The sequence below is a fragment of the Aspergillus flavus genome, chromosome 5 (genome assembly GCF_009017415.1).
Source record: "Aspergillus flavus chromosome 5, complete sequence".
Taxonomy (NCBI): domain Eukaryota; kingdom Fungi; phylum Ascomycota; class Eurotiomycetes; order Eurotiales; family Aspergillaceae; genus Aspergillus; species Aspergillus flavus.
In genome coordinates, this window is record NC_092408.1 from 4,455,490 (window position 1) to 4,479,445 (window position 23,956).

At 49.4% G+C, this 23,956-nt stretch overlaps 8 protein-coding genes across 8 annotated transcripts; 5 read left to right on the top strand and 3 right to left on the bottom strand.

Moving 5' to 3' along the window:
- Positions 1-449: 449 nt before the first annotated feature.
- F9C07_9332 (uncharacterized protein) lies at positions 450-1,891 on the top strand. The gene is made up of 2 exons (XM_071511890.1): positions 450-1,452; positions 1,512-1,891. Exon 1 carries the CDS (start codon positions 654-656, stop codon positions 1,341-1,343), a length of 690 nt encoding a protein of 229 aa, XP_071364707.1. The 5' UTR covers positions 450-653; the 3' UTR covers positions 1,344-1,452; positions 1,512-1,891.
- Positions 1,892-3,290: 1,399 nt separating this feature from the next.
- Positions 3,291-6,176, top strand: F9C07_9333 (uncharacterized protein; the record flags this gene model as incomplete). Its single annotated transcript, XM_071511891.1, has 2 exons — positions 3,291-3,307; positions 5,249-6,176. 2 exons carry the CDS (start codon positions 3,291-3,293, stop codon positions 6,174-6,176), a joined length of 945 nt encoding a protein of 314 aa, XP_071364708.1.
- A 1,902-nt stretch (positions 6,177-8,078) lies between these two features.
- Positions 8,079-9,675, top strand: F9C07_9334 (putative MFS multidrug transporter; the record flags this gene model as incomplete). Its single annotated transcript, XM_071511892.1, has 2 exons — positions 8,079-8,145; positions 8,198-9,675. 2 exons carry the CDS (start codon positions 8,079-8,081, stop codon positions 9,673-9,675), a joined length of 1,545 nt encoding a protein of 514 aa, XP_071364709.1.
- Positions 9,676-10,421: 746 nt separating this feature from the next.
- On the bottom strand, positions 10,422-13,783 carry F9C07_2260218 (fungal-specific transcription factor domain-containing protein; the record flags this gene model as incomplete). Its single annotated transcript, XM_071510146.1, has 8 exons — positions 12,943-13,783; positions 12,760-12,882; positions 12,433-12,701; positions 11,833-12,380; positions 11,505-11,775; positions 11,269-11,444; positions 11,019-11,199; positions 10,422-10,960 (listed from the first exon to the last, which is right to left on the bottom strand). Exons 1-8 carry the CDS (start codon positions 12,981-12,983, stop codon positions 10,422-10,424), a joined length of 2,148 nt encoding a protein of 715 aa, XP_071364710.1. The 5' UTR covers positions 12,984-13,783.
- Positions 13,784-14,069: 286 nt separating this feature from the next.
- F9C07_9337 (putative peroxisomal biogenesis factor) lies at positions 14,070-14,912 on the top strand (the record flags this gene model as incomplete). Its single annotated transcript, XM_071511893.1, has 2 exons — positions 14,070-14,136; positions 14,215-14,912. 2 exons carry the CDS (start codon positions 14,070-14,072, stop codon positions 14,910-14,912), a joined length of 765 nt encoding a protein of 254 aa, XP_071364711.1.
- Positions 14,913-15,786: 874 nt separating this feature from the next.
- Positions 15,787-16,940, top strand: F9C07_9338 (uncharacterized protein; the record flags this gene model as incomplete). The annotated part of the gene is made up of 3 exons (XM_041293502.1): positions 15,787-16,154; positions 16,214-16,529; positions 16,587-16,940. 3 exons carry the CDS (start codon positions 15,787-15,789, stop codon positions 16,938-16,940), a joined length of 1,038 nt encoding a protein of 345 aa, XP_041148469.1.
- A 610-nt stretch (positions 16,941-17,550) lies between these two features.
- F9C07_1723561 (amine oxidase) lies at positions 17,551-19,558 on the bottom strand. Its single transcript, XM_041293518.2, has 3 exons — positions 18,808-19,558; positions 18,444-18,744; positions 17,551-18,390 (listed from the first exon to the last, which is right to left on the bottom strand). The coding sequence occupies exons 1-3, from the start codon at positions 19,123-19,125 to the stop codon at positions 17,636-17,638; spliced, it is 1,374 nt and encodes a 457-aa protein (XP_041148470.1). The 5' UTR covers positions 19,126-19,558; the 3' UTR covers positions 17,551-17,635.
- A 434-nt stretch (positions 19,559-19,992) lies between these two features.
- On the bottom strand, positions 19,993-23,406 carry F9C07_9340 (Fusaric acid resistance protein-like-domain-containing protein; the record flags this gene model as incomplete). Its single annotated transcript, XM_071511894.1, has 6 exons — positions 19,993-20,087; positions 20,143-20,307; positions 20,373-21,392; positions 21,488-21,893; positions 21,958-23,262; positions 23,368-23,406. The coding sequence occupies 6 exons, from the start codon at positions 23,404-23,406 to the stop codon at positions 19,993-19,995; spliced, it is 3,030 nt and encodes a 1,009-aa protein (XP_071364712.1).
- Between the last annotated feature and the right edge of the window lie 550 nt (positions 23,407-23,956).

Here is a 23,956-nt window from a genome sequence, read left to right on the forward strand (position 1 = left end):
CCAGCCCACCAGATTCATAAAAGGGAAAGGATATACAACAGCCCCCACAGGAATCGGCCCGATCTTTCCACACCAGAGAAGGGTGTTAATATTCTCCCATTCATTTTCCATGTTATGACAGTGATGTTTCTATCTTGATGACAGCCCCCACAATCCGCCTGTCCGGCAATAGCCGACTCCAGTTCAATGGCGTTGGGAAGGCCAACAATTCCTATTTTATTGACTCTCACGCCCAGCTCATATGTTCGCTAGATGGGAAATTCGGGGAATTTCCAGAGGAAGAGAAGTGTTTGGAGGCATGCTATCATTTAGACAGCTCAAGTGGAGTCTATGAACGGTGGATAAGCGAGCTCGAGTGATTAATAAGGGGCTTCCCCCGCCCCTTTTTTTTTTTTTTCTCGAATCATTGCTCTTCGACAATAACTATTGTGTGTTTCCCACACTTGTACTCCCGTATATACTCGGCGTACTCCTTGATGTGACCCTGGTTTTGGTTTTGAGGTTGGGCTGCAGGGCGCAGCATGGTGGCCCAGGGCCAAAGTCGGATCACCGCGGATATCTCACACGGACAAGCAGCAGTTCCCAATCTTCCCCTAACCACGATCATTTTCCCAGGAGTCAATGAGCCCACAGTGGGCTGAATCAGCAAATCTATGACCTCTATGACCTCTTCAAACGAGTCCCGCTACAAACCTCCACGAATACCCCTCCGCGTAATATCCACCCCCTCGGCTGATGCTTGGAAGGTACAACAATATGATGAATTAGTTTCCAAAGCAAAACGAATCAGTCAAATCGATTTCCGTCACATCGATTTTAACCCCAGCGACCGACCGAAACCTCCTCCCACCGCTGCACCAAAGACGGAATGCGTTGCCTGCTTTGAGAGATTACCATCGACCTACTTCCCCGCCGAGTCAATCACAGAAACATGCGCCCACGAAAACCAAACGTGCAAACGATGCCTGAGATTATATCTTACTTCCCAGCTTGACAGTATCAGCCCAGACGGAACGATCGCGTGTCCCGTCTGCGGGGAGGGAATGTCGGAGTCCAATATCCAGGAATGGGCATCACAGGAAACATTTACTCGGTTTCTCGCGTTGAGGACTCAAGCCGAGAGAGGTTCCACTAGGGGGTTGCAGCAGGAGGGACTGGAACTCAGCGTTGGTGATTATGACACCATGTCAAGGCGCTCGAGCTGCACAACAAATGGGAAGAGACCCAAGCTAGGGCGACTATGGAATCGATTGGTTCGAAAAATGTCAAATGGAAGTGAATACGAAGCATGGGGGGTATCTACAAATCTTGACCAGGGGAGAAGGACGCCAACCAAACAATAACGACGGCTGGAAGAGTATTTGGATGAATCGGAGACTCTTCAATGAAATCAAATTTGCCCGGGTGAGGGCTTTCCCTGTTGTGTGCCCCAGAATGGTGGACACATGGCCTGTAAGTATCGATCTGGCTTGGTATTATTATGTGTGATACAGTCTAATAAATAGCTCTAGCTACGAGATAGAGAGGCGAATTGCGCTGGATGACTTGGAGGCCCCGAAAATATTACACCACATGAGTTAGACAAGTTCTCCGAATAGGGCCCATTTAATGAAGGGAGGACGAAAGCAACAGACAGTACGGAGTATAGAAACCAAGAACCAAAAACACAATCAAATCAAATCGAAGATGGAAGACTGAGGAGAGATCTAAAAAGCACCAGGCATGACAACCACAATGTCAAACACAGCTTGAAACAGCCCTTTGGCGTCCCTCTATGTCAAGGTTGACGACTTGACAACGTGCTTTGTCTAAGCACTAAAGATACTATGGCGGGTTGGGTTCGAGTATGAATAGGCTCTATAGAAGTCTAAGTGGAAATGATAGATCGGTATAGAATATAGAATTGGCGTATATCTTATAATATTGGTAAGCCAAGAGGGTAGTCCCCATATATAATCTACATGCAAGAAGCGCAAGACAGCCAAAATCTGGTCATCGAAGACCGCCGTTGCCGAGGACTTCGCTTGAGGCGAGCTGAACAAAAACAGCAAATGGCCAAATAATCATCTACGGAGTTGACTCCAAGTAAGGAAGTGATCGTCTGTGATGAATTGCAGGAATTCCGCGGGGGGCGTGGGGGTTGCAACGTATTTTGTTGATAGGATGGTTGACCTCGAAGAAGAAAAAAGTGATAGATCAGATTATTCAGCTCCTATTGACTGCCCCAAGAAGCGGTCAGGCCCGGGATAAAATTTGTCCTTTATGCACACTGCATAGAGACATGACCAGCTGCAGTTACCCGCTGTCATTTGAGTTGCTGAATGAGAAGAACATCGTCTCTCCCTGCACCTAAGCTGGATCTCTTTATCTCATGAACGGCAAAAAGTCCAAAAGTAATACCAGCGACAAACCCAGCGAGATGGCGGGAAAGAGGAAACGGCGGAAACGGAGTACAAGGGAAGACGAGAACAACGGCTGAAAGATATATATTGCTTGATACGCTTCACTCCACGCGCAATTAGCTATACTCGACCCGAGTAGTGTAGAATCGTCGGGGTGATTATGTGTTGACACGGATTGAGTTTGGTTGAATGCGTCAAAGGCCCTATCAACTCAATATAGATGTAACCAGTATCACGTAGACAGCGATAGCCACTGAACTTCAGCTGCCAAACGCAGTATTGAGTTTAAGAGGAGGGGTAAATGGAAGGTGGTAGACATTCATGAGCGACGGTTTAAAATACTAGTGTCAAGGTGCGCACGTCCCAGAGCCATAGACTATTCAGAACAACACTACCCTCCCCCTGACCCTTTCCCTCATCTCCATACGCGTGACCATATCGAGTCGGTGAGATACCACTCCCCGTCATCCTGACTTCGCCAATCCTTCCACTCCTAATGGCTGGAGTGGGCTTCTACTTTGGCCGGTGGTGGCCGAGCCGCCAGGCTAGCCCCCAAGATCTTGAGGGGGGCATCCAAGGCTAGTACCCAATCGAATATCACAAATGGCTTGGAGACACAGAGGCAGAGAGTAGAGATGAGTGTCAAGGAAGTTTGCCTTATCGCTGCGGGATACGTTGGTAAACACTAACTCCTTCTACGATTGTTACTTCACCGGGCAGAAACTGTTAATGCACCAAGATTTTAGGTGCTCTGACCGCAACTGTTCTTTCCTCCAAGAGCTCAGATGCTAAATTCACTGTCGTTGATAAGAATGAAAGCGTAATCAGCTCCTGGAAGTCGAGCCATATCTCACTTTTGGAACTTGGATTGGAAGGAGTTATATTTCGATGAATCGGAGCAGAAAGTCCATGCAGACGGCGAGCGTCCACGGCGAAGGACACTGCAAAATATTGCTTTTACCACCGCCATGGACGAATGTATCATGGCAGCAGACATGATCTTCATTTGCGTCGATACGCCCCTCCACGTGAGTATACCCGGTTTGATATAGCCTTAGGGCAGCTTCTGCAATGGATTGACAACATGTTTCCCAAGGGGTCCTTCAAGCACGACATGGAATGGAAAGGCCTGGACCTCACGAATATCAATGCCGCGGCTGAGAGGATAGCGGCAGTATCCATACGCCATCAAACAGTGGTCCTCAAAAGTACGGTTCCGTGCAATATGGTCGATGGCGTAAAGCAAGTGGTACGTATGTACTAGTCATTCCCCACTGAGAATTCATGTTGATGCATTGCTTGTTCATGTAATAGCTAGACAACAAGGCTAATACAACAGCGTCTTTTAACGTAATCTCGCGCCCAGACTTCCTGGCACAAGGATCTGCCATCCGGGGTCTCCTTTTCCCCAACCGTGTTGTCATAGGGCATGCCACCCGGTCAACTAGGGCGGTGGCTGCAATCAAGTGTCTGTACAAGTGGATGCCAGCGGACCGCATTATCACCGTAAATACGTGGTCATCCGAGCTATCCAAAATTGCAAGCTCGCACAACGCATTACCAGTATCAACTCACTAAGTACGGTGTGTGAGTCCAGCGGCGCAAATATCCAGATATTTCTAGGGTCGTTGGGGCTGAGCCTCGGGTCGGGCCCTTGTCACTTCGTGCAGGATTTGGGTTCGGTGGCTCTTGTTTCTACAAGGACGTCTGCTGTTTGGTCTACTTGGCGCAGGAATTAGGCCGTTCGGAGGTGGCCGACTGTTGGAAGGCTTTCGTCCGTCTTAATGACTGGCAGAATGGGCGGATCCTCAACCGCATCGTGGCAGTTCTACCTCCTCATCAGGAGTTCAACAGCCGTGGATAAGTAGCTGTCCTTGGATTCACCTCAAAAAGGATACGTCAGAGACGCGGAGTTCCACAGCTATTGGTCTCGTCTCTCCGTAGACATTATCCGATCTTCCTATACAAACCTAGAAGAATGATCATAGACCCCATTTGTAGAAAGTCTTGTGTCCAGCAACAACAGTAGCATTGCCCTCCCATCCCTTTAACTTGAGGGTTTTCGAAACATCCAGAGGCCAGTAATCACAAAGCTAAGCAAGCAAAGCGTTGACGTGGGAACCTGGATCGTATGCCTGGCTAACTGCATCAGGGCATGAAGGTCCCGCAATCGTTCGGATGCAGCGAGTATGGGTATAGGGTTATGTTATCGTAATAGATATACTGTTCGCGCACCTCCTCCGATAGCCAAGCCTTGGCAATGTGCGAGAGGTGTTGCTAATGGGAATTGAATCTCGAGTGACCTGTGGTAACCGTATGGTTCTTAAGTGTATATATCCCGACTTCATGGGCCTGGGCAGCACGGTCCATGGTTCTAGCTTCGAAGGATGCTATCGAAAGAGTGGATCTCCCAGCAAACAGTAAAATTAAAATGCAGTCTTGACGTCAGAAGGATTGAGTTGGATCCACAAAACACGAGCGATGGACAGACCCGAATGTGGGATGAACCCTAACTTGAACAACAAAGTTGACCGACGTCGGTAGAGGTTAGCCGCTCAAGCCTCTTCCCAACCTCTGTTACTAACTTAGTATATTGTACGTTACAGTGTGTCGGTGTAGCGTTTGGTGGCCTATGGAAATATGACTAATAGTGCGCATGCCCCTAGATTTATATACGCATTTCCTCGGACACCGTTCCTCACCGTCTGGAATCAGTCTCCCGTCATCTTAACAACACCACTAAACCCCTCATTCACCCACCTCTGATGCGTTCATTAAGATTTCTCGATTCTAAGAGGTCCTTGTCGCTCCTATAATCATGTCCTGCCCATGTCTCCCGCTGAGAGCCCCGTCACCCAGTTGACAAGCCAAGAACTTGACCAGACACAAAAATACGTCATTGCAAGCTTTGCAGCTATTGTCTGGTACAATTCGATTGAGTTGATAGCACTCTGTCTAACAACCTTCAAGCGATACACGGGCTGGTATTTCTGGAGCCTGTTCATCGCGTCCTGTAGCCTTATTCCGCATGGCCTAGGCTTCATTTTCTTTATTTATCCACTTGGAATTAGCCCTTATGTTTCTGTCACATTGATTATTATAAGCTGGGTCTGCATGGTAACAGGACACTCGCTCATATTATGGTCGCGTCTCCATCTGGTCGTGCAGGCACGCAAGCTTCTCCGATTCCTTCTCGTTATGATCCTTGTCGATGCCGTTGCATTTCACGTTCCTACAACTGTTCTCTTGTACGGTGCTCTCCATCCTAACCGAGCCCGGTTTGCGAATGGATACAAAGTAATGGAACATATTCAGCTCATTGGCTTCGCCGTGCAAGAATGCGTCATCTCCTCTATCTACATATGGGAAACCTCGAAATTGCTACGGCTTCGCCCAGACCGACTCCACTATACGATTCTGACCCAACTACTGGGCATCAATATCATCATTCTGATCCTCGACGTGGCCGTCGTTGGGATCGAGTATGCGGGACTCTACGCTCTGCAAGTGATGTTCAAGCCGGTTGCATACAGTATCAAGTTCAAATTGGAATATGCCATCCTGGGGAAACTGATCCAGATTGCGAGGGTATCCATGTCAAGCGAAGAGCCGTTATCGTCCAATTCACAGGGACCCGATATCCCTTCCTCTTCTCAGATCAGCTCACATGCGAATACTGGTCTTGGCCATGATTTTCCTGTGCTTCGTTCATGCACATTCTGTGCATTTTGTACAGGCTTTCGCAGGCATGCCCGCCATCGGTCACGCGTTTAACAGGCGTTGAACTCGTCCCGCATCTTTCTCAGATGACCGGACGGCTCATCTAGCCTTGGCTTTATTGGGTAGAACACAATGAGTGCACTGTATTGACACTGCATTTTTTTTCAAATTCAACATATTATTGCCAACAGCCTCCTCGGACTGTATGACGACCTGAACGACACGCTCATAATTGCGGACGAAGATTATATACACGTTGTGCACGATGCCTAGAGCGTATGCTACTACCAGGATACTCCACCCTTTAGATACTTGCCCTCTTTACATGTCTCCCCGACAGCACTTTCCGAGCTCGCTGATGTGTCGATTGCCAACGGGAATATCGCATACTCTTCCTGGCGAGAGGGTTATTTATTGGCTGACGACCGCAAGGCAAAGGCGGATTTAGTACCATTGTGGAGAATGAATCCAATATTATAAGACATTGGAGTTCTCTATCTCATGCTTCGTTAAACGTTTGTGCCACATGCATTCGCCGCGTATCAAAACTTAGGAAGGTAGGATCGCCAGTAGCCCGCATTTCTTTTGGCACAATGATTCCTGTTGATCTGCCGTATACTCTGTGACTAGTAACCTTGAAGACATAAGACCAATTGGTTGTTGGCAAGCCCTTGCCGACCGTGTCACGAATGTCCATCTCTACAGATATGCTACGGTATAAGCAATAACATTCCTTCCACTATGGCTTTTTCAATGCTGGACAGGAACAACGATACAATAATGTCTATTTTACTCGTCGATTGATATGCCGAGCCGAGCCTATCTTATCGGAATCTCGGGATGTCATCCCGAAGCAAGTACCCTGGGGGGTTTTTATATACGTACTCGATGTCTTGTCGGGCTTTGCCAACCATTACTCCCGATGTGTACCATGTGTGCCTGGTAGACCGAACTATTCCATGGTGGTCATGTGGACACTATCCGATTTTCCTTGCTAACGCCTTCTTGGTTCAACTACCCATCCAAGAGACGGTAAGGCTGGAGAGAGCGGATCTTGGAATAAGCTCGTTGAGAGTCTAGCCAAATCCCCAGCGATGTCTATGTGTGTTCCTGGTGGCCGTGGGCTTCATAAAACCAGCCCTGTGGGGAAAGTTGGCTCCATCAATAAAGCGATTTGCTGCGGCTCCAAATCTTAAATTAATTCTCTGCTAGGCACAATCGATGTTATGCATGTCTAGTTCTTTGTCTTCTACGCAGTGTAAAACTAGTGTCATTATAACCTGTAGGGAGGTAAAGAATAGCTGACTCAAGCAGATACGACTGGAGGTGCTCTCATTTTTCTTACCAAATCCGGATAAACTGGTCTGTGCACGCATTCCATGCTACATGCAGTCTATAGCTTCACACGGTGACCCGAGGTGCTCGGGTCTTAAACCCGATTGTCGAATTCGGTTTTCCATAATCCGGCTTACCAGCTACACGAGTCTTGGCTCGGAGTCTTGATCTAGAAAATCCGAGCTTCGGCATAGCTTGGACGTCGGATATCATAGCCTACATCCTTGGCATAGTCCAGGGGCGCGATCCCCAACACGGTTTCTACGCCTATCAAGGCTGTTGATGGCGATCCGGGGGCCCGATATCTTCGGAGAAGCGATCCACCTGTCCAAAACCGGTCAATATCTGGAGAAGGGGAGTCGCTTAATACTCGAGACTAGCGATGATCGACTGCTAGTAAGGGTTTCGGTCTTGGTTCTCAAAGGGCTCCGCTACAACCCTCACTTGCAACTCTCGATATAAAGAGGAGTGGAGATGGCAATAGGAGACACATAACTCTACGCAGACACTACTATCGAAAACTTCCACCGGAGTCGCAATTCCTATTCTCGTCGCGTCAAACTCAATCCCGTCCAAAGGCGCTGCGCGGTATCAATCACAATCACCAGAACTCGGTGAGCGATGTCACCGATATCCATCTTTCAAGATGCCTTAGGCCGCTCTAGAACACGAGATGGCAGCGACTCAGGTAAGCATCGCCATTAACCAAAGATAGGCATGGACTGATGGCAGTGGAGTAGATGAACAGATCTCCGATGAGAACCCTATCACAGTGACATGGGATGGAGAACACGACTCGGCTAATCCGTACAACTGGTCGCCTGCTCAAAAATGGACGTTGACCCTCCTCGCCGTATTCACCACATACATTACAATGATGAACGGTACAATCATCACAACCGCCCACGCTGCAATCACCGAGGAGTTTCATGTCTCAGACGACGCGTTTCCCCACTCTTACTGGCCTGTGACATCGTGGGCGTTGGGAGGATGCTGTTCCTCACTATTCATTCTTCCCTTGATGGAGGATCACGGTGTCCGACCGATCTTCCTATCAGCATATGTAGTGTTCATGTGCTTTCTCGTCCCCCAGGCCGTGGCACAGAACTTCGCTACTCTTGTGGTGACAAGATTCTTCGCTGGCAGCAGTGTCGCGGTTCTGGCTAATACATCGGCCTCGGTCATTGGTAATATCTGGGAGACGGAAAAATCACGGTCAATCCCCGTGAGCTTGTACATCTTCTCCTACTTAGCGGGCAGCAGTACGGGTCCTGTTATTGGTGGTGCGATCTTCAAAGGATTGACATGGAGATGGATTGGATATCTCCAGTTGATCTGGTTTGGTGCACTGCTTCCGGTGTATTACTTCCTCTTCAAAGAGTCGCGTGGTGCTGTCATACTCGCTACTCGTGCTCAAGCCTTGAGGAAACAGGGAAAACCAGCCTTCACTCTGCTGGAGATGGAGGGGCAGACGGGTTCGGCCTTCAGTGGCTTCGTTCAAAGTTCGACAAGACCCCTGGTACTGGTATGCACAGAATCTGTGGTCCTAGTTTCTACACTTTGGTCCGCCTTCACTGTGGGCACTCTGTTCCTTTTCACCCAGTCCGCAGAGCAGGTCTTTGTGGACTTGTATGGCTGGAGTAACACCCAGGCGGGTTATGTACAAGCGGCCATTGTGATCGGAGAAATCATCGGATGGCTAATCAACCTATTCTCCGCCAGGCTCTATTTTGGTTCTGCCTCGCGCAACACTGAGTCTCCGGGTGTTCCAATTCCGGAAGCCAGATTGTATTTAGCGGTGGTTGGAGGCGTGTTTGGAATTGCGGGTGGCATGTTCACCTATGCCTGGACCTCCTTCGCCCATATCCCTTGGATAGCCCCGGCCATTGGCCTGGCCATGGTGGGAGCCGGCAGTGTGATCGTCGTGGCAGGCGTCTCGGACTATGTGGTAGACTCATATAGCAAGTACGCCGGCAGTGCGATGGGTGCTGTCGCCACAGGCGAGAACCTTTTCTCGGCTTTGCTTCCTCTGGCGACCATGAGTATGTACACTAACCTTGGATTCCAATGGGCCAGCACGACATTGGCATTTATCTCCTTGGTACTCTCCCTTGCGCCAACCTTGATGTTTGTCTGGGGGAAGCAAATCCGCGCACGAAGTCCTTTCATTATGGAGGCAGCGATGAGCTCGGAGCATAAGGGTGCTCATTCTGTCTAGGGGGTTAACCGCACTATATGCCTGACCATTAACGTGCTATGAATCACTGAAGCTGAAAAGCAATAAATAGAGATCCAAAGACCTACAGAGGAACGAACAATTAAACAATTTCCATCGCCACAAAGACGTGATGCATAGCATATATGCGGTCGAAGATGATGTATGAAACTGCGAAATCTTAGGACAATAGACCCCCAAGATGCACATTGAATAACGGTGGGCTAGTCTGCTCGAGGACAAAACGGGATGACTTGCGAATGATACCAATAGACATGGGCCTCGCATCAGTTTGTCTCTTTTTCTTAGGTTTGACTAGGTGATGTTGTCTAGAGACTGGTGAACGATCAACCTTAAAGGGCTTCCGACGGATGAGGGTTTGAATCAACGCATGGGTGAGTGTGATTCATGCTGCAACCTAAGCACCCTCAAGCGACGAAATAATGGTTGCGCAAGCGGTCGACTCATCGACACCCTCGGGCGCTCGTTGGTGGGATAAACTATACATCATCGGAATACGGTAAGGTAATTTAAGTTTAAGATATTAGAGATAGATGGAATTCATCTTGCGTGACGAAGGTTGTATACTGGTCGATTTAAACAGTACAAATACAAGTGGCTCTGGTTGCAGTTCGGGCCGCCAGAAATAAGGGTGAATTTCCGTGGGAAACAATGGAGACACTGCAATCAGGCTCAGTATTTTCTTCCATTACTCTAAATATTGCATGGCTGGAACCCCCTTGTATAGTTCAACCAAACGGATATGCGATAGCACCGCCGTCCATCCAGTCCAGGCCTGCATTCAAGACGTAGGGCATTTCCGAACCGCCAATTTGATCCACGATAGAGAGGAATTCGTAGGAAGAGATGCCGATAACATTGTCAAGGGGATCGACGCTGGTCGTGAGAGACTGATTTATAGAAGGTGACTGGGCTGAGGACTCTGTGAAGGTTGGAGGCTCTGTGGCAGGCGTTTGTCCTCGGCATTCTTGACTAGGATTCTCATCCGGTCCAGCCTCTGCGAGTCCCCGGCCAGACAAAGTGAGGACTTGTAGACCTTCCTGCTGTACCCGCTTGGCGAACTCCTGGAATAACCCCTCGATACAGCGCAACTCATCCTTTCGTACCTCTGCCACCTTATTCCCACACATGATCATCTCATCGAGGATTGAATGCGCGGACTTACTATACGTGTCATCGTTGGTACCAGGCGGGTAGAGCGTATTCGCCATGGTCAGATGGAGAGCAGCTGCGTAGGTAAATTCGAGATCAAATGGGAGGAAGGTCTCTAGCACCTCGTGAGTTGAACATGTCTACTCTGGTAATGTGTCGACATCATAACGTACCCAAGTGACCATTCTCGTCTGACAATATTTGAAGCGTCTTCTCGGCTGACTTGATACCAATGGATATCAAGGATTTGGGAAGAGCTAGAAACTTTTGCCAGTCTTCCTCTGCACGGCCTAACTTCTCTAGGCGTTCCTTCAGGACCGACAGAAGCAGAGGCCTGGTGGCGACGATGACGCACTAGGACGATATTGGTTAGCATATATGACCAGCTCCCATACATGGGAGATAGGACACCAAAGCAAGTACCTGATGGTATAGTAAAATTAAATGACGCATCTCCTGGGGCACGTTATCCATGGAACTCTGGAAGCTAATCTGCATCATCTTCTCTATCTCCTCAGCATGCTTAGCCATGGCGTGCAGAATATTTCTCGTAATCTCGAGAAACCTCCCAAGCTGGGTCTTCTCGGTCTTGTAGATGGCTATATGCAAGCACGTCAGAGATGAAATGGTACACAACATAGGTGCAAATGCGCACTCACTACTCAAGATAAAAGACAGCATTTGCGATAGCCTCACCTGAAGGCTAAATGTGATGTCATGAAAGCCCATGCTCGGGGTATTGATCAAGGTGCTAATGTCGCTGTCCTTGGTCGTCATCGGCAATCCCAGCGAGGATGATACGTGTCTGTCCATGGTGTACAAGGACCACCAAAGGTTTCGGCATCGGGTTACCGTCGCTGTGCCAAGTTCCTGTTCAGGAAGCTGGGTGTGTAGGCCCTCCATGTGTGCTATACGTACCGCATGACCAACCTATGAAAGAGAGCGCGTGGGTTAGCAAGGAACATCTCGCCGATCACCCATCCTTACTTGTACGTGAGCTGCCTCTCTGTGGTCTATTGCATACAGATATAGCCCGGCCAGAGCCAAGGCCTCGATGGCCAGCAGACTATCCTTTCCTGTAGAGGTGTGGTTGGGCATGATGGACATAGCACGCGCGAAGAACTTCGCGCCGGGCGGGCTAGATTGGTTTCGAGGTCGTGACACGAACGCATTTCCGAGCGCTAGGACCAAGAGAAATTGTACGAACCAGAAACGGGGTTTGCTGGCCTTCTCCGCCGCGTCACTCGCATAGAATTCATGCATTTGGGAAACAAAGGTATCTTCATCAAAGAATCGGTACATCTGCCCCAGGTGAAACTTGACAATATTGAAAAGATATAAGGCATAATCAACCGAAGGCAAACCACTGGTATCAAACGGCTCGCTAGCGGTAGCGCGGTCCCAAGCCAACGGATAGATATCCCCGTCCAGGTAGAACTTCGGAATATTGTGTGTCGAATTCAAATCAAGCTTCTCGGTCATCATGACCATCAGTCGAGCTGTGAGGGACCATGCCGAGGTCGGGGCTAGCCAAACTGTTCCCTGTGTCAGCTTGGGTAACATCATACACATGGATGGCCGACGAACTCCAGTTTCGCTGTTCCTTATGCGGGTCCTTAATGACGGTTGAGGGTAATGTAAAAGGGCTTGTCCAAATGTTGCATGTAAACTCGCTCCCCTGTGATGCTGACGACCCCCGGGATTGTGGGTCTACAACCTCTGCTGCGACCTGGTCATCATGGACGGTGCTCTCCTCGTCGACCTCATCCCCAATCTTAAATGCCGAGTCCCACGAGCGTTTGACGCCTGAAGCACGTTGCCAGTTGTAGGCCTGCTTCTGCAAATCACGAAGATACCTAGTCCCTCGTCCCGTTACCTCTTGCCCACCCGACGGGGGCTTGGCAAACGACGAACCTCTCAGAAACGAGCACTTTGCTATTTGCCTCTGAAAACTGACAGGTGAGTGATCGTCGGATACAGTTGGCGCAGGGTTCATCGCCAGAGCATTTTACCTTGCTCTGGCGACAAGCGATACACCTGTCACATTTCTTAGCCACACAGCGCCTTTTCCAGTACCAGATAAAGGGACTACCTTACGCAATTGCAGTTCGTCTCGGCTTATGACTCTGTACTTGCATCCCTGCTGTCCAGATAAGGGGTGGATGAGCTGGCAGGCCAGAAGCTCTGGGTTCGCCGGAACGACACCGTCACTCACTTGGCACAAGTATTTGGTAGTTTTATCATAATAAAAGCACACCCCGCACACCGGGAACACTTTTCCCCTTTCAGTCGCCCCACGTGAGTGGTCAATCTCCGTCATCGCCACGAAAAAAACATGGAACTGGAGTCTTTCATTCGTGCGTTCACACTTGCCTTTCCAGGGCAAAGCTGCCTCACGTGCATCTCCTGGCCGTCTCTCTCGACGCTTGGGTTATTCATAACAATATATGATAAACAAGGAAGATATTACGGCCTTTGATAGTACTGGGATTATCAGTTGAAACATTAAAGGTCGCTAATACTCTCTGGAACAAGAAAAAAACAAAAAGCAAAAATTGTGTGTGGTACGGTCGCGATATATATGACTTAAAGTGAGTAATTGAGGTCTACGACTTGGGGAATCGAGGGGTAACAAAGCCTCGGTTTCGAGAGATCTCGATAAATTAGAAGGTAGAGTAGCAAAATAGTTTTATCAGAGAGATTCTAGACCGTCAAGGATCATTCTGTGTAGAAAATGCCCGTTGTTGACGAAAACAAGTGAGTTGGCGATGCTGAAGTGGACCAGCGGGTCCCTTTCGGAAGGGCTCCCGGTCTTATACTCGGGCTCGCCGACTATCTGGATCGATAGCTTCTATAGTGTACTGCCTTCGACAAGCTGGTTTGACTTGGAATCAAGAAAAGAACGTCACGGTCGACCCGATATATTAGGTCAGCGCCTTCTGTCCACAGCAGATGATGATGGCTGACGCGATAACCGCCTAAGGACCTTCTGTTCCAAATCTCGGAATCGTCAGCGATATATCCAGCCGATTTGGAATGAGATGTGCGGCGGATTATTTTCGTTGTCGCAGCACCAGACCTTTCTCAATTCTCACCGGTCTTTCCTCATCATTTTTACAGCACCTGTGATCCCGTGATGGGTGCATGTGGTGGACGTTTGCGCGACAAAATTGGACTGCCCGATCTGCAGTCATTGCGAACAACGGTGATCGACGATAGAGATAATGGTCGCAAACATACTGGACTGCCACACTACACTGGCACACTCTCTGCGCTTTGTCGCGACAACCGGTACGTGAGCTACACCTTCTCCGATACCATCCTATCGTGTATATTCGAAACAACCCGAATAACTTCTACCAACCCTAGTCGGCCGAGACAAGCTTCTGCGTACGGCACAGTACTTCTCACAATTCTACATTTGGCACCTACACCGCAGAAATTACAAACGGTCGGCGATCGATCCTTACCATGCCCTCCGGAAGCAGCTGGGTACCACGCGCAGGATCCTACGTATCGGCAACTTCTTAGGAAACCTCCAGACCGTCGCCCGTCTCATGAGCCAGAAGAACTCTAGTGAGCCGGTGTTGAAATACCTGGCTATCGGAGGGCAACTCGGTTTCGCTGGATACCTGGTCTTTGATAACATCACTTCAATCAAGGCTATCGGTATCCACGAGTTGCCGTCGGCTGAACGTCTAGATATTCTAGCGGATAAATGCTGGGCTGCGGGATTGATTTTCAGCATCATGGCGTGTCTCTATATCTTGGTGCACACACAGCCGAAGAAGAGAGCGAAACCCGCGGAGAGGGAGCGATATTCGGACGAGAATAAATGTGCTAAGTATGTTAGATCTTTATATATTTTACATGCCGTGCAGAGTGCTAATCGGTCTACTTGCAGGGAGCGATCGGATGCCTGGATTCAGCTCATCTCGGACCTGTGTGACTTGACCGTTCCTGGAAAAAGCTTGGGTTGTGCTGCGTTCAACGACGGTCTTGTTGGCCTGGCCGGTACCATGAGTAGTTTGATAGGTGCTTGGAGCCAATGGAAGAAGACCGCGTAGATAGGGACGTATTACTACTACACATTTGCCCTCAAGTGTGGACTTGTTCTATGTCCTGAGACAGCGGATATCGAAGCAGAAAGACCTAGGACTTTATAGACAGCGCATAGAATACAATTATGGTAATTCACTCACTGGCATAGTCCTTTTACAGAAGGGTCAAATTCCTCTCATAGCTACAGAACCACGGACCTTTGGGGTTGCGATCAAAATTTAGTTGGTATGGAAACGTGTTTGGTCTCATATTAACTGGGCTTTTATATGAAGTACCGCATATATCGTTTAGATTTCATTAAGTGCACTTCTCCCGGATTGTTATCCCCGAGTGATGTAAGACGTGGGTCAAATGAATAACTATGTGCCATAATTGTCGAGGTAAGCGCTTTATACAATCATAGAAAGACGCGTCTATACTGTGAAAGTGATCGAATAAATGTAACTGTTGCTATCTTGTCCGTCTATAATTCTCAAGATATCAGAGCATGGTACCTTTAGCCAGACCCGCCGTATAGAGATGTCTTGGATATCTTTCGACAGGGTGCCATCGGAGCAATTGCCGGTGGGACGTCGGTTGGCACGCGGAGGGTCCGGGGAAATCTGTCCAGTAAGGTCGGCATTTGTGGCCGACGGTATCCTATACAGAAAACCACTCATAGAATATAATAGCCTCATCGGGAAAGCCGAAAGTAGCCAAAACCTCAGTAATGTTGGCGACGCCCTTTGCGGGATAGATCTTGCTGGGCTCAAATGGTTATATATAGCTTACTTCTATCACGCAGGTCATAACTATTCCCCAGAGTCTCAAGCCTGAGCAACATCAGAGTCACCAAGTTTCGAGCCCTGCAGCATTCGGTGTGCCCTACTCCATCACACCATGGCCCCAGCAGCAACTAATGTCCCTACGACACCACCAAGAGTGGTTGGGCCAGCTACTAAAAAGGCAACACGCCCGACCAACCAGCTCCCTCAATCTATGATTGATGAAGCACGAATGGTGAGAAAGGAAGCCTTTGATCCGAAAGTCCACCTGAACTACGACCCCCCAAGAAGGATTTATACGATGAAGGAGATCGGACTCGAGGGCCATGGGATCTCGCCGAATGCCGCATCAGAGCCCTTCTCACTCTTCACTGAGGAGGCTATCATGCAGATGAGAGCAGAGATCTTCAGTGAGGAGGCCCTTAAAGGCTGCCAGTACACTTCAAACTTCATCAAAAATATGGTTCGAGGCATGGGTCCTGCGTACGTGCAACCACTTTACTATTTGCATCCACCTTGCGGATCACTGAACATTCTCTCAGGTTGGCTCCCTTTATATATAATGCGTGGAACCATCCAGAGGTTGTGGCCAAAATCTCCGAAGTTGCCGGTGTAGATCTCATTCCTTCGATTGATTTTGAGATCGGCAATGTGAACATCTCGTTTGGTGATGGTACTACTGCTACGTGGAATAGAACTACAGATAGCGAGGACGGAACATCTGCTGTTGCCTGGCATTACGATAGCTTTCCCTTTGTGTGCGTGACGATGCTATCGGACTGCAATGGCATGGTTGGCGGAGAGACTGCCCTTCGGAGACCCGACGGCCACATCATGAAAGTTCGCGGTCCAGCAATGGTATGCCCCGCAGATCTATTTTAGAGAGCTGGAATTAAGGATTGACTGTTACAATAGGGAACTGCTATGGTGCTACAAGGGCGATACATTGAGCATCAAGCGCTCAAAGCCGTCGGTGGCCGTGAGCGGATTAGTATGGTCACTTCGTTCCGACCCAGATCGCCTATAATTAAAGATGAGACTGTGCTCACTGGTGTACGTGGAATCAGTGATCTAAATACGTTGTACAGTCAGTATACAGACTACAGGCTGGAACTCCTAGAGGAGCGTCTTCGAGTTATGTTGAAGGAGGAGCGACGCCGCCAGATTGCAAATCGCCCATTTGATATCCCTAAGATCAGGAGGTTTCTAGTTGAGCAGAAGGAGTTCTTGGATTCTATGCTTGAGGAGCTTATCGAGGTGCATGATTAGATATAGAAGCCTGTCATTATATTGTACACCAGAGAAGATAGACAAGCCGTACATAGAATCAAATGTATCCAAATATATTTCCTACCCATAAACTTGGGCAACACTGCTATCGTCTCAATCTCTCTAACCCTTGATCTAGCTTCTTTCTAGGTTGATCATTAGGGATAAATCGTAGGCTGGTAGAGTTCCCCCTTTACTTCGATTTGGTGATCATCCTCTTCCGTAAAGCGCTTCCCCATACCTCCGATCCTGTCAGCAATGTATATTAGTACGAAAGAAAAGGAATAGATAAAATAAAACATTATCGAGTTACACTGCCGGTGTTCCAGTCTTTATGTCATTGGAACTGAGCCGAAATGGATTGGGGAAACCTTCGGTCCAGGGTAATCGCAATAGAGGACAGGACACATCGACAGTGTCAATTAGTGTACAAGACACTATCCGGACTTTATGCTTGCCGTACATGACTATTCCTCTGTGCTCACCTCATCATGTCGCGTCCTTTTTTGGCTGTAAGATTACGTGACGATTCAAATCACATCTACGTCGAGAGATTCATATGGGCCAAAGAACCGCTCCGCAGAAGAGGTTCATGAAGATGTCAGGTGCAATCATTTCTCCTTTGCTAGAAATGAGTAGGACAGCGCTAATATGACTAACACAATTCAAGCGGTACGATGGATCGAAAGCACTCATCATAACTTTGATGGTACTTTCTTCACGGATTCAACGACCTCACGAGCCCCCCTTTCTCCCGAGCAAAGAGCTCCCTCCATGTATCCTTTCCATTCTGTGCTATATTCTGTCCCCACGAAGTGAAGATTGCCGACTGGTTTACCATACACAGATGCATACTTGGTGAGATGCCCAAGCGCATGGATAGGAGCCAAGGCGCCTCTGCTAAATTCCTCGTGCTTCCAGACCTGATCAAAGACCTCAATTGGCCGGAAGGCTTCTGAGTTGGCATCGGCTTTGAAGATCTTTGCTATCTGCTTTATGACCACTGCGCGACGTTCATGGGGGTACAACTTGCTCCAATCACGCCCTGGCTGACCATTGACGAAGCATGTCAAGGAGAAGTGGTTTCGTTCATCAACACTGGTGTCTCTTGCCAGTATAACGGGACCTGCGTAGCTCGCGAAGTAACCGTTGAATCCCTCGCTACGCCACCATGGCCTATCATAACAAACGATAGCCTTGTTATAGTCACCGAGGACGGTCCCGTCGGTGACCTCCTGAACAGGCTGGGGCAAACCAGGGGTGATGTTCAGTTCCTTGTACATGGTACTGGGGATCGACAAGATACACTTCCTGGCATTGAACGTTCTTCCATCACGGGTGACGACGCTGACATGTGAGCCGTGCTCGTTGACCGAAGCAACTGGTGATCCTAGGTGAATATTCTGCGCTCCCACCAAGCGAGCAATTCCCTCGGCAATTGACTGTGCTCCTATGAGTTCCGTTAGTCATATCGCTGCATTCAAATTATTCGGTAAGCCGTACCGTCTTTGAATCTCATATATTGTCCGCCAGTGGAATCATCCGCTCTAATAGCTAGAAGGCCCTTATTGCGACGGCAGTAGTCGATAAACCAGGCTGCCGACTCTTCGGTGGACTCTACGCCATGCATGACCCGTGCCCAGAGATTCACCATGTTGGCAACCTTGGGCAAGGCACCGAGATTGCGGACATACTGATCCAAACTAACATTGTCATCCTGTGCACTTGGCAAGCCAGGTTTCAAAGATTCCGCTTGGATGTGATCGCGGATATATGCCAAGTTGTTTTTCTCCGCCTCAGACCACTGCATCGACCGGTTAGGGCAAACCATCCACATAGGCGCAACGGGGAATAGATTGTGACTCACATCGGGCGAAACGCCAAATGGAAATTCAAGTCGACTGTCTTGAGTTTCTTGCATGACGGCCGTTCCTTCCAACCGCTGTGTTACAACCTCTAGGCCAAATCTTTCTACATACTTCCAGACACGGGGTTGGAGGCTGTTGTTGATCCATGCTCCGCCAAGCTCAGCGTAGCCACGGCCTGAAGCAAGTGGCACGCTCCAGATCTTTCCCCCAACCCGATCCCGGGCTTCAGCCACGGCAGTCGAGAGACCAGCCTGCTGAGCCGAGTAGGCTGCCTGGAGGCCGCTAAAGCCAGCTCCAATCACAAGAACGTCCAACATGAGGGCGAATAACACGTTTCAGGGATTCGTACACAAGATAAAGTATTCTACCATAACGGCTAATGGAGGGGATGCTGGGGATATTTAATCTGAATGACCTTATTATCCATGCGGCTCTCGCAGTTGTATTCTAGCATTGACTGTGTGGATCGCAGGCCTCGGGAACTCATCCGATGCGCCGACGGGCGGCTGACCCGAAGCTGCCCTTGACTTTCATTACCCGATCCAGTTAGAAAAATGAGAGCACCGTCGACAACTGAAGCCCTAGGGATATGTTTCTGCAATCGTAAATCTCGTTTGCAGTCTCTTGCCGAAAATTTTAAAGGACACTCTTTTGCCCTCAGTGAGACTCACAGGCGGAATTGTCCTTAAAGCCTGGCACAGATCACCAAGTTCGTCGTCGCATTCCCCGCACCTGTCATCGTATACCACGCCGCTGGCAGGGGAGTGTGAGTCTCAGTCTCAGCTGGTAAAGCAGACAGAGGCCCTGAATAGACATATGCATGGATCACTTGAACCGACCTTTTCGAAGTATGGGGGATTTTGGACTTGTGAGTTGCTATATCGATTGTGGGAGGAAGGATGGATGAGGGAGCGGGATGAGAGGGATTTTCTAGGCCTAATCAGCGGGTTCAGCTGAGAATGTGGCTGAACTTACAGCTGAGATCTCAAGTCGCTAGGTTGCTTTGATTGGAGTGAAGGTGTTAGTGGAGAAAGATCGAGATGGTGGAGAGCTGAACTCAGTGAACGCCCATCAACATGGGACCAGGATTGCCGAAATGAATCATCGGGAATTCGCCAACAATCAATTGCCGGCTACTGCTTGATTTCGATACAGCTATGGTATGGTATGTACACGGTAAGCCTCTAATTCACTACATCTTGCTCTACGCCAGTGGACAAGCGGCGGACATTGACCAGAATCTCCGCCATCTTGCCAATGATCTGATCAATTACAAGGACTAGAGCCCACGTCAGCAACACGATCGATGGCAAGTGGGCGGCGCGAGAACCTACCATAGGTATACAATAGGCTGTATGTCTCCTCCAGAGCCGATGAAGAGGTTTCATTCCCACTGCGATACATGAAAATAGTGGCTAGGAACCGGTCCCGTGAATGCTTCGCTTTGGAAAGGTCGACATGGCTCGGCGGGCATGCATACGCGATTGATGAAGCGATGGCTGAAATTCGGTGTCAATACTGCCTCGTCTACTACATCGTCCACTGGGCCATAGGGAGAACTTACCTCCTAAGAGATGGCTAATTTGCCCAGCTAAATTTTGTCTCTCTCGAGACGTGTATCGTAGCAACGACAGTTGCTGCTCTGAAGGAGGAATACCTTGCAGCTGCAGATCTAGAGCATGGAGATCATCGACGATGGATTGCGTGTGTTGAATGATCTTGCCATATGCGGTGTCGGGAAAGGGGGCGTTGAGTTCGATTTCGTAGCGGGCTGCAACCCGAAGACTCTCTAGATCTGATAGCAGACTCTGCATTTTGCGTCGGTCCTCCGGCGTCATATACAAAGCAGCAACGCCCGGGTTCGTAATGCGCCTCGCCAAAGGATCTGATTCCCAAATGCGACCTAGCCGGAGCCAAACCAGCTTCAACGTACTCTTGAGCTTCTTGCGTGCACGAATCGGCCAAACGCCCCGCGTGACAATAATCCCCCAAATACAGCCCAAGAGCACCGCCGCAACTCGGTGAAGGGTAATTTTCGTTATATCCGGATTGTTACCGCTTCTCTCGTCAGGATCCTCGTCAGCGCTACTCTGGGATAGCGAGAAAGAATAGAGCACGGAAAGATTGTAAGTCAACATGATAAATCGACCCAGCGGGCCCTGGCCTTTAAGCAGACTGATGTAGAAGGTACATATGGCCATGACGAACCCGAGAAATGCCAGCCCAAAGGCATTGCTGCCCGCGATCGACCAGACGAGGATAGAACAAAGTGCTCCAATACACGTCCCCAGGAATCTAGCATACCCAGTAGTGTTCGACGCACCGATGGTCATCGAACAGACTAACATGTACGAGACCAGGCCCCATTCCCCCTTCCAGTAAAGGTACATAGGCCGTGTGAAAGAAAGAAATGAAGGCAAGGCAAAGAGGGCCGCGCCAACACCAACCTTGAAGGCAAATATGGTTTCGTCTTTTCGGAAAAAGTTCAATGTTCTCCAGATATGACGGCTGATCGTATCTCTGAATGGTTGTAGTCGGGAAGGTCTTTCAAAGCTGGACGCTCCGGGCAGCTCCGTGTGATAGCCTGGAGCTATTTCAGTCAGGGAAGGTCGGGGATCTAGTCCTGGTTCGTATTGGTAAATATGCGTAGTCAATCTAGGCCCGAGTTATGGTACTCACGAGCATTCGAACGGTCCAGATACTGGCTCCTAGAAGGGTCTCGCCGCCAGAACTTTATCCAACTCCATGACTTCTTTCTGTGGTACCCAGCGGTTGCAACTTGGAAGGCCGTGAGAATTGTCAGCAACTCTCCCAACTGTTCCCCGTACTTCAGTAACGAGTAGCTGAAATGCGCACAGATGGCGGCTACCTCTTTGAAGTACGCTTCCTTTTCGAATATATCAATCGACATATCGCACTTCTCTCGGTAAAGCCGGCCGAATGCTTCCTTCTGGGCCTCGCGATATTCTTCGATGGCTTGGGTTAGGATGGCAGGGGAGCCGGGGCTCATAGCGACTCTGTTGTCCAACGATAGTCCCAAAGAGATTTCCGCGGATATATTCATTAACGTGAGAGTTAACGACCGCTGTTATAGGTTAGTAAGGAAAGAAATCTCTAAGTATAAATCTCGGTAGACAAGGGCCAAGTACCATAGATGGACCTAGTCGGTCAACAAAGGAATCAAAAAGCTCCGTGACTAGTGAGCTCTCCGGGACCAGCCCGTCGCTAACTCGATCCAACTGTCCTGAGACGGGTTGACCGTTGCCAGACGCATTCGTTTCCAACATCCCCAGGTCCACCGCTTCAAGTATGGGAACATCAGCGGCAAATATCGCACTTCGTTCTTCGTACCGAGTAGCCATGGAGGCATCCGCATTTGGACCATCAAGAGGATGGTCGGCGAACTTGGGTCGCTTGAGCGTCTCAAAAGCTAAAAGTGCCGAGCTGTGTAAAGCGCCCGTAGTATGCACGATGCCATGTGCCCACTGAACAAGCCTTTCCTCATGAAAGTGTGCTCTCTCCCAGCCTGCTACGTACTGCTCAAGCTTCGTCTCATATAACAGCTTGTCTAGCTCCCCGTGGGCCTTCTTCAGACGCGTAGACGCACCGGTATAGTCGAACCCCTGGAAATCGTCCTGTGTCCTTCGAAGGAACCCCTCCGTGATTGTTGACTGCATGATCGCCATTGACCTGGTGGCAACAGCCAGATTCGAACGAAGTTTCTTCTGCGCGGAGACCGGGAAGACCAGAAACGACACGGTCATCACCGCACCAATCCCCATGAGGAGCATCTTCAGGACCTGCGACACTTTTGCGAGTGAGACACTGCCCCGCTGAATAGCCCCTTCTTTGGTGAGAACAACAATCAGTGCAAGCGATGCGAGTGAGCAGGCCACATTGACTAGTGGGTCGCTCATCTTCTGTTTTGTCCACGCAAGAAACCCGAACCCAAGGCCGACAAAAACGATCAAAACCAGGGCATGGCCCAGTTCGATCATGCGCCGCTGGTGGAAGTATATGGTAACGTACATGCTGGTGAGCGAGATGAATGCGGCGTAGAGAAATGCGAGGGCGGCGCATATCAGGGCTTTATACATGCTCCCTTTTGACCTCGCAGGGTGGAAATAGACCGTGATGGTGGCGACGATATGCTTTCCTTCCTGAGGACCTAGCAATGCCGCAATCATTGGGATGAACGTGGCCAGGGAGCCGAGGAGGTATGCCAGACCACATTTCAAGACCCCGATCCCTTCCTCCGACGTGATGAATTGCCGTGTCTGCAGCCATCTGTCGGTTAGACGCTCGAGTATTCTTGCGACAACATTCGGCTGCGTGGGGTTGAGCTCGTGGAGGAATGGCTCCCGTTCATCCTCACGAGGACTTTGTATTCCGGGACTTGCGATGGGAAGGAGAAGATCATTGTTAGGTCCGGCGAGGGCGGAGGGGACTGAGGCCTATTCATCATGGTCTAATCTTAGTGCAGGGATTCGGAGAAATAATTTGGAGACTTGGAGTAGACTCAGTGGAGCTGCTGTCTTTAAAGAGAAGGTCGACGTTACCTCCGAGCGCACATCCGCAGAGCCGGTCAACAAGGACATCACATGTGCAACAGTGAAGTGTCAGTTGTCAAGGTTGTGTCCGATGCGCAAATCAGGACGTGTGTGAGGCGCATCTTCATTGTTGGCGCCGACGTTTCTTTGAGAACGGGGAAGTAGTGGGGAGTGCCTGAATCTACAGGAAGTCAAGTCCGGGCACCCACCGCTGACTCAGCCAGACGCAGAGTCACCTGACCGACCAGTGGATCGGGAACGACGATCGTCCAGATAAGAATTATCTCATGCTGACGAGAAGCTTAGCAGATCTATAGAACCTTTCGCATGGTCCAACCAGGACGATCCTGTAACGGAGATTGTCTCCATGTCATATAAACACAGGAAATCCTCTCGTATCCCGCGTCACGTGAGGATGTGATTGAGACGCGGCGATCGGCCTCAACCGAAACCCTCACGCTTCAGAGATATATAAGTCGTGGGTTCCAGAGTAGGATATACCACGCTGGAAGAACGGGCCCAGACCGCATTGGACTTATTACGTGAAAGCCCCTTGCGCGTAGCATTCATCCCAATCTACTTTGTAAGACTCCCTCTG

Bases quoted from the DNA above. Each gene is read 5' to 3' on its own strand.
- F9C07_9332 (XM_071511890.1), top strand. From the start codon at position 654: ATGACCTCTATGACCTCTTCAAACGAGTCCCGCTACAAACCTCCACGA.
- F9C07_1723561 (XM_041293518.2), bottom strand. From the start codon at position 19,125: ATGTTGGACGTTCTTGTGATTGGAGCTGGCTTTAGCGGCCTCCAGGCA. The intron at 18,745-18,807 runs GTGAGTCACAAT...CGGTCGATGCAG, and splicing joins CATTTGGCGTTTCGCCCGAT to TGGTCTGAGGCGGAGAAAAA. The intron at 18,391-18,443 runs GTACGGCTTACC...CGGAACTCATAG, and splicing joins ATATATGAGATTCAAAGACG to GAGCACAGTCAATTGCCGAG.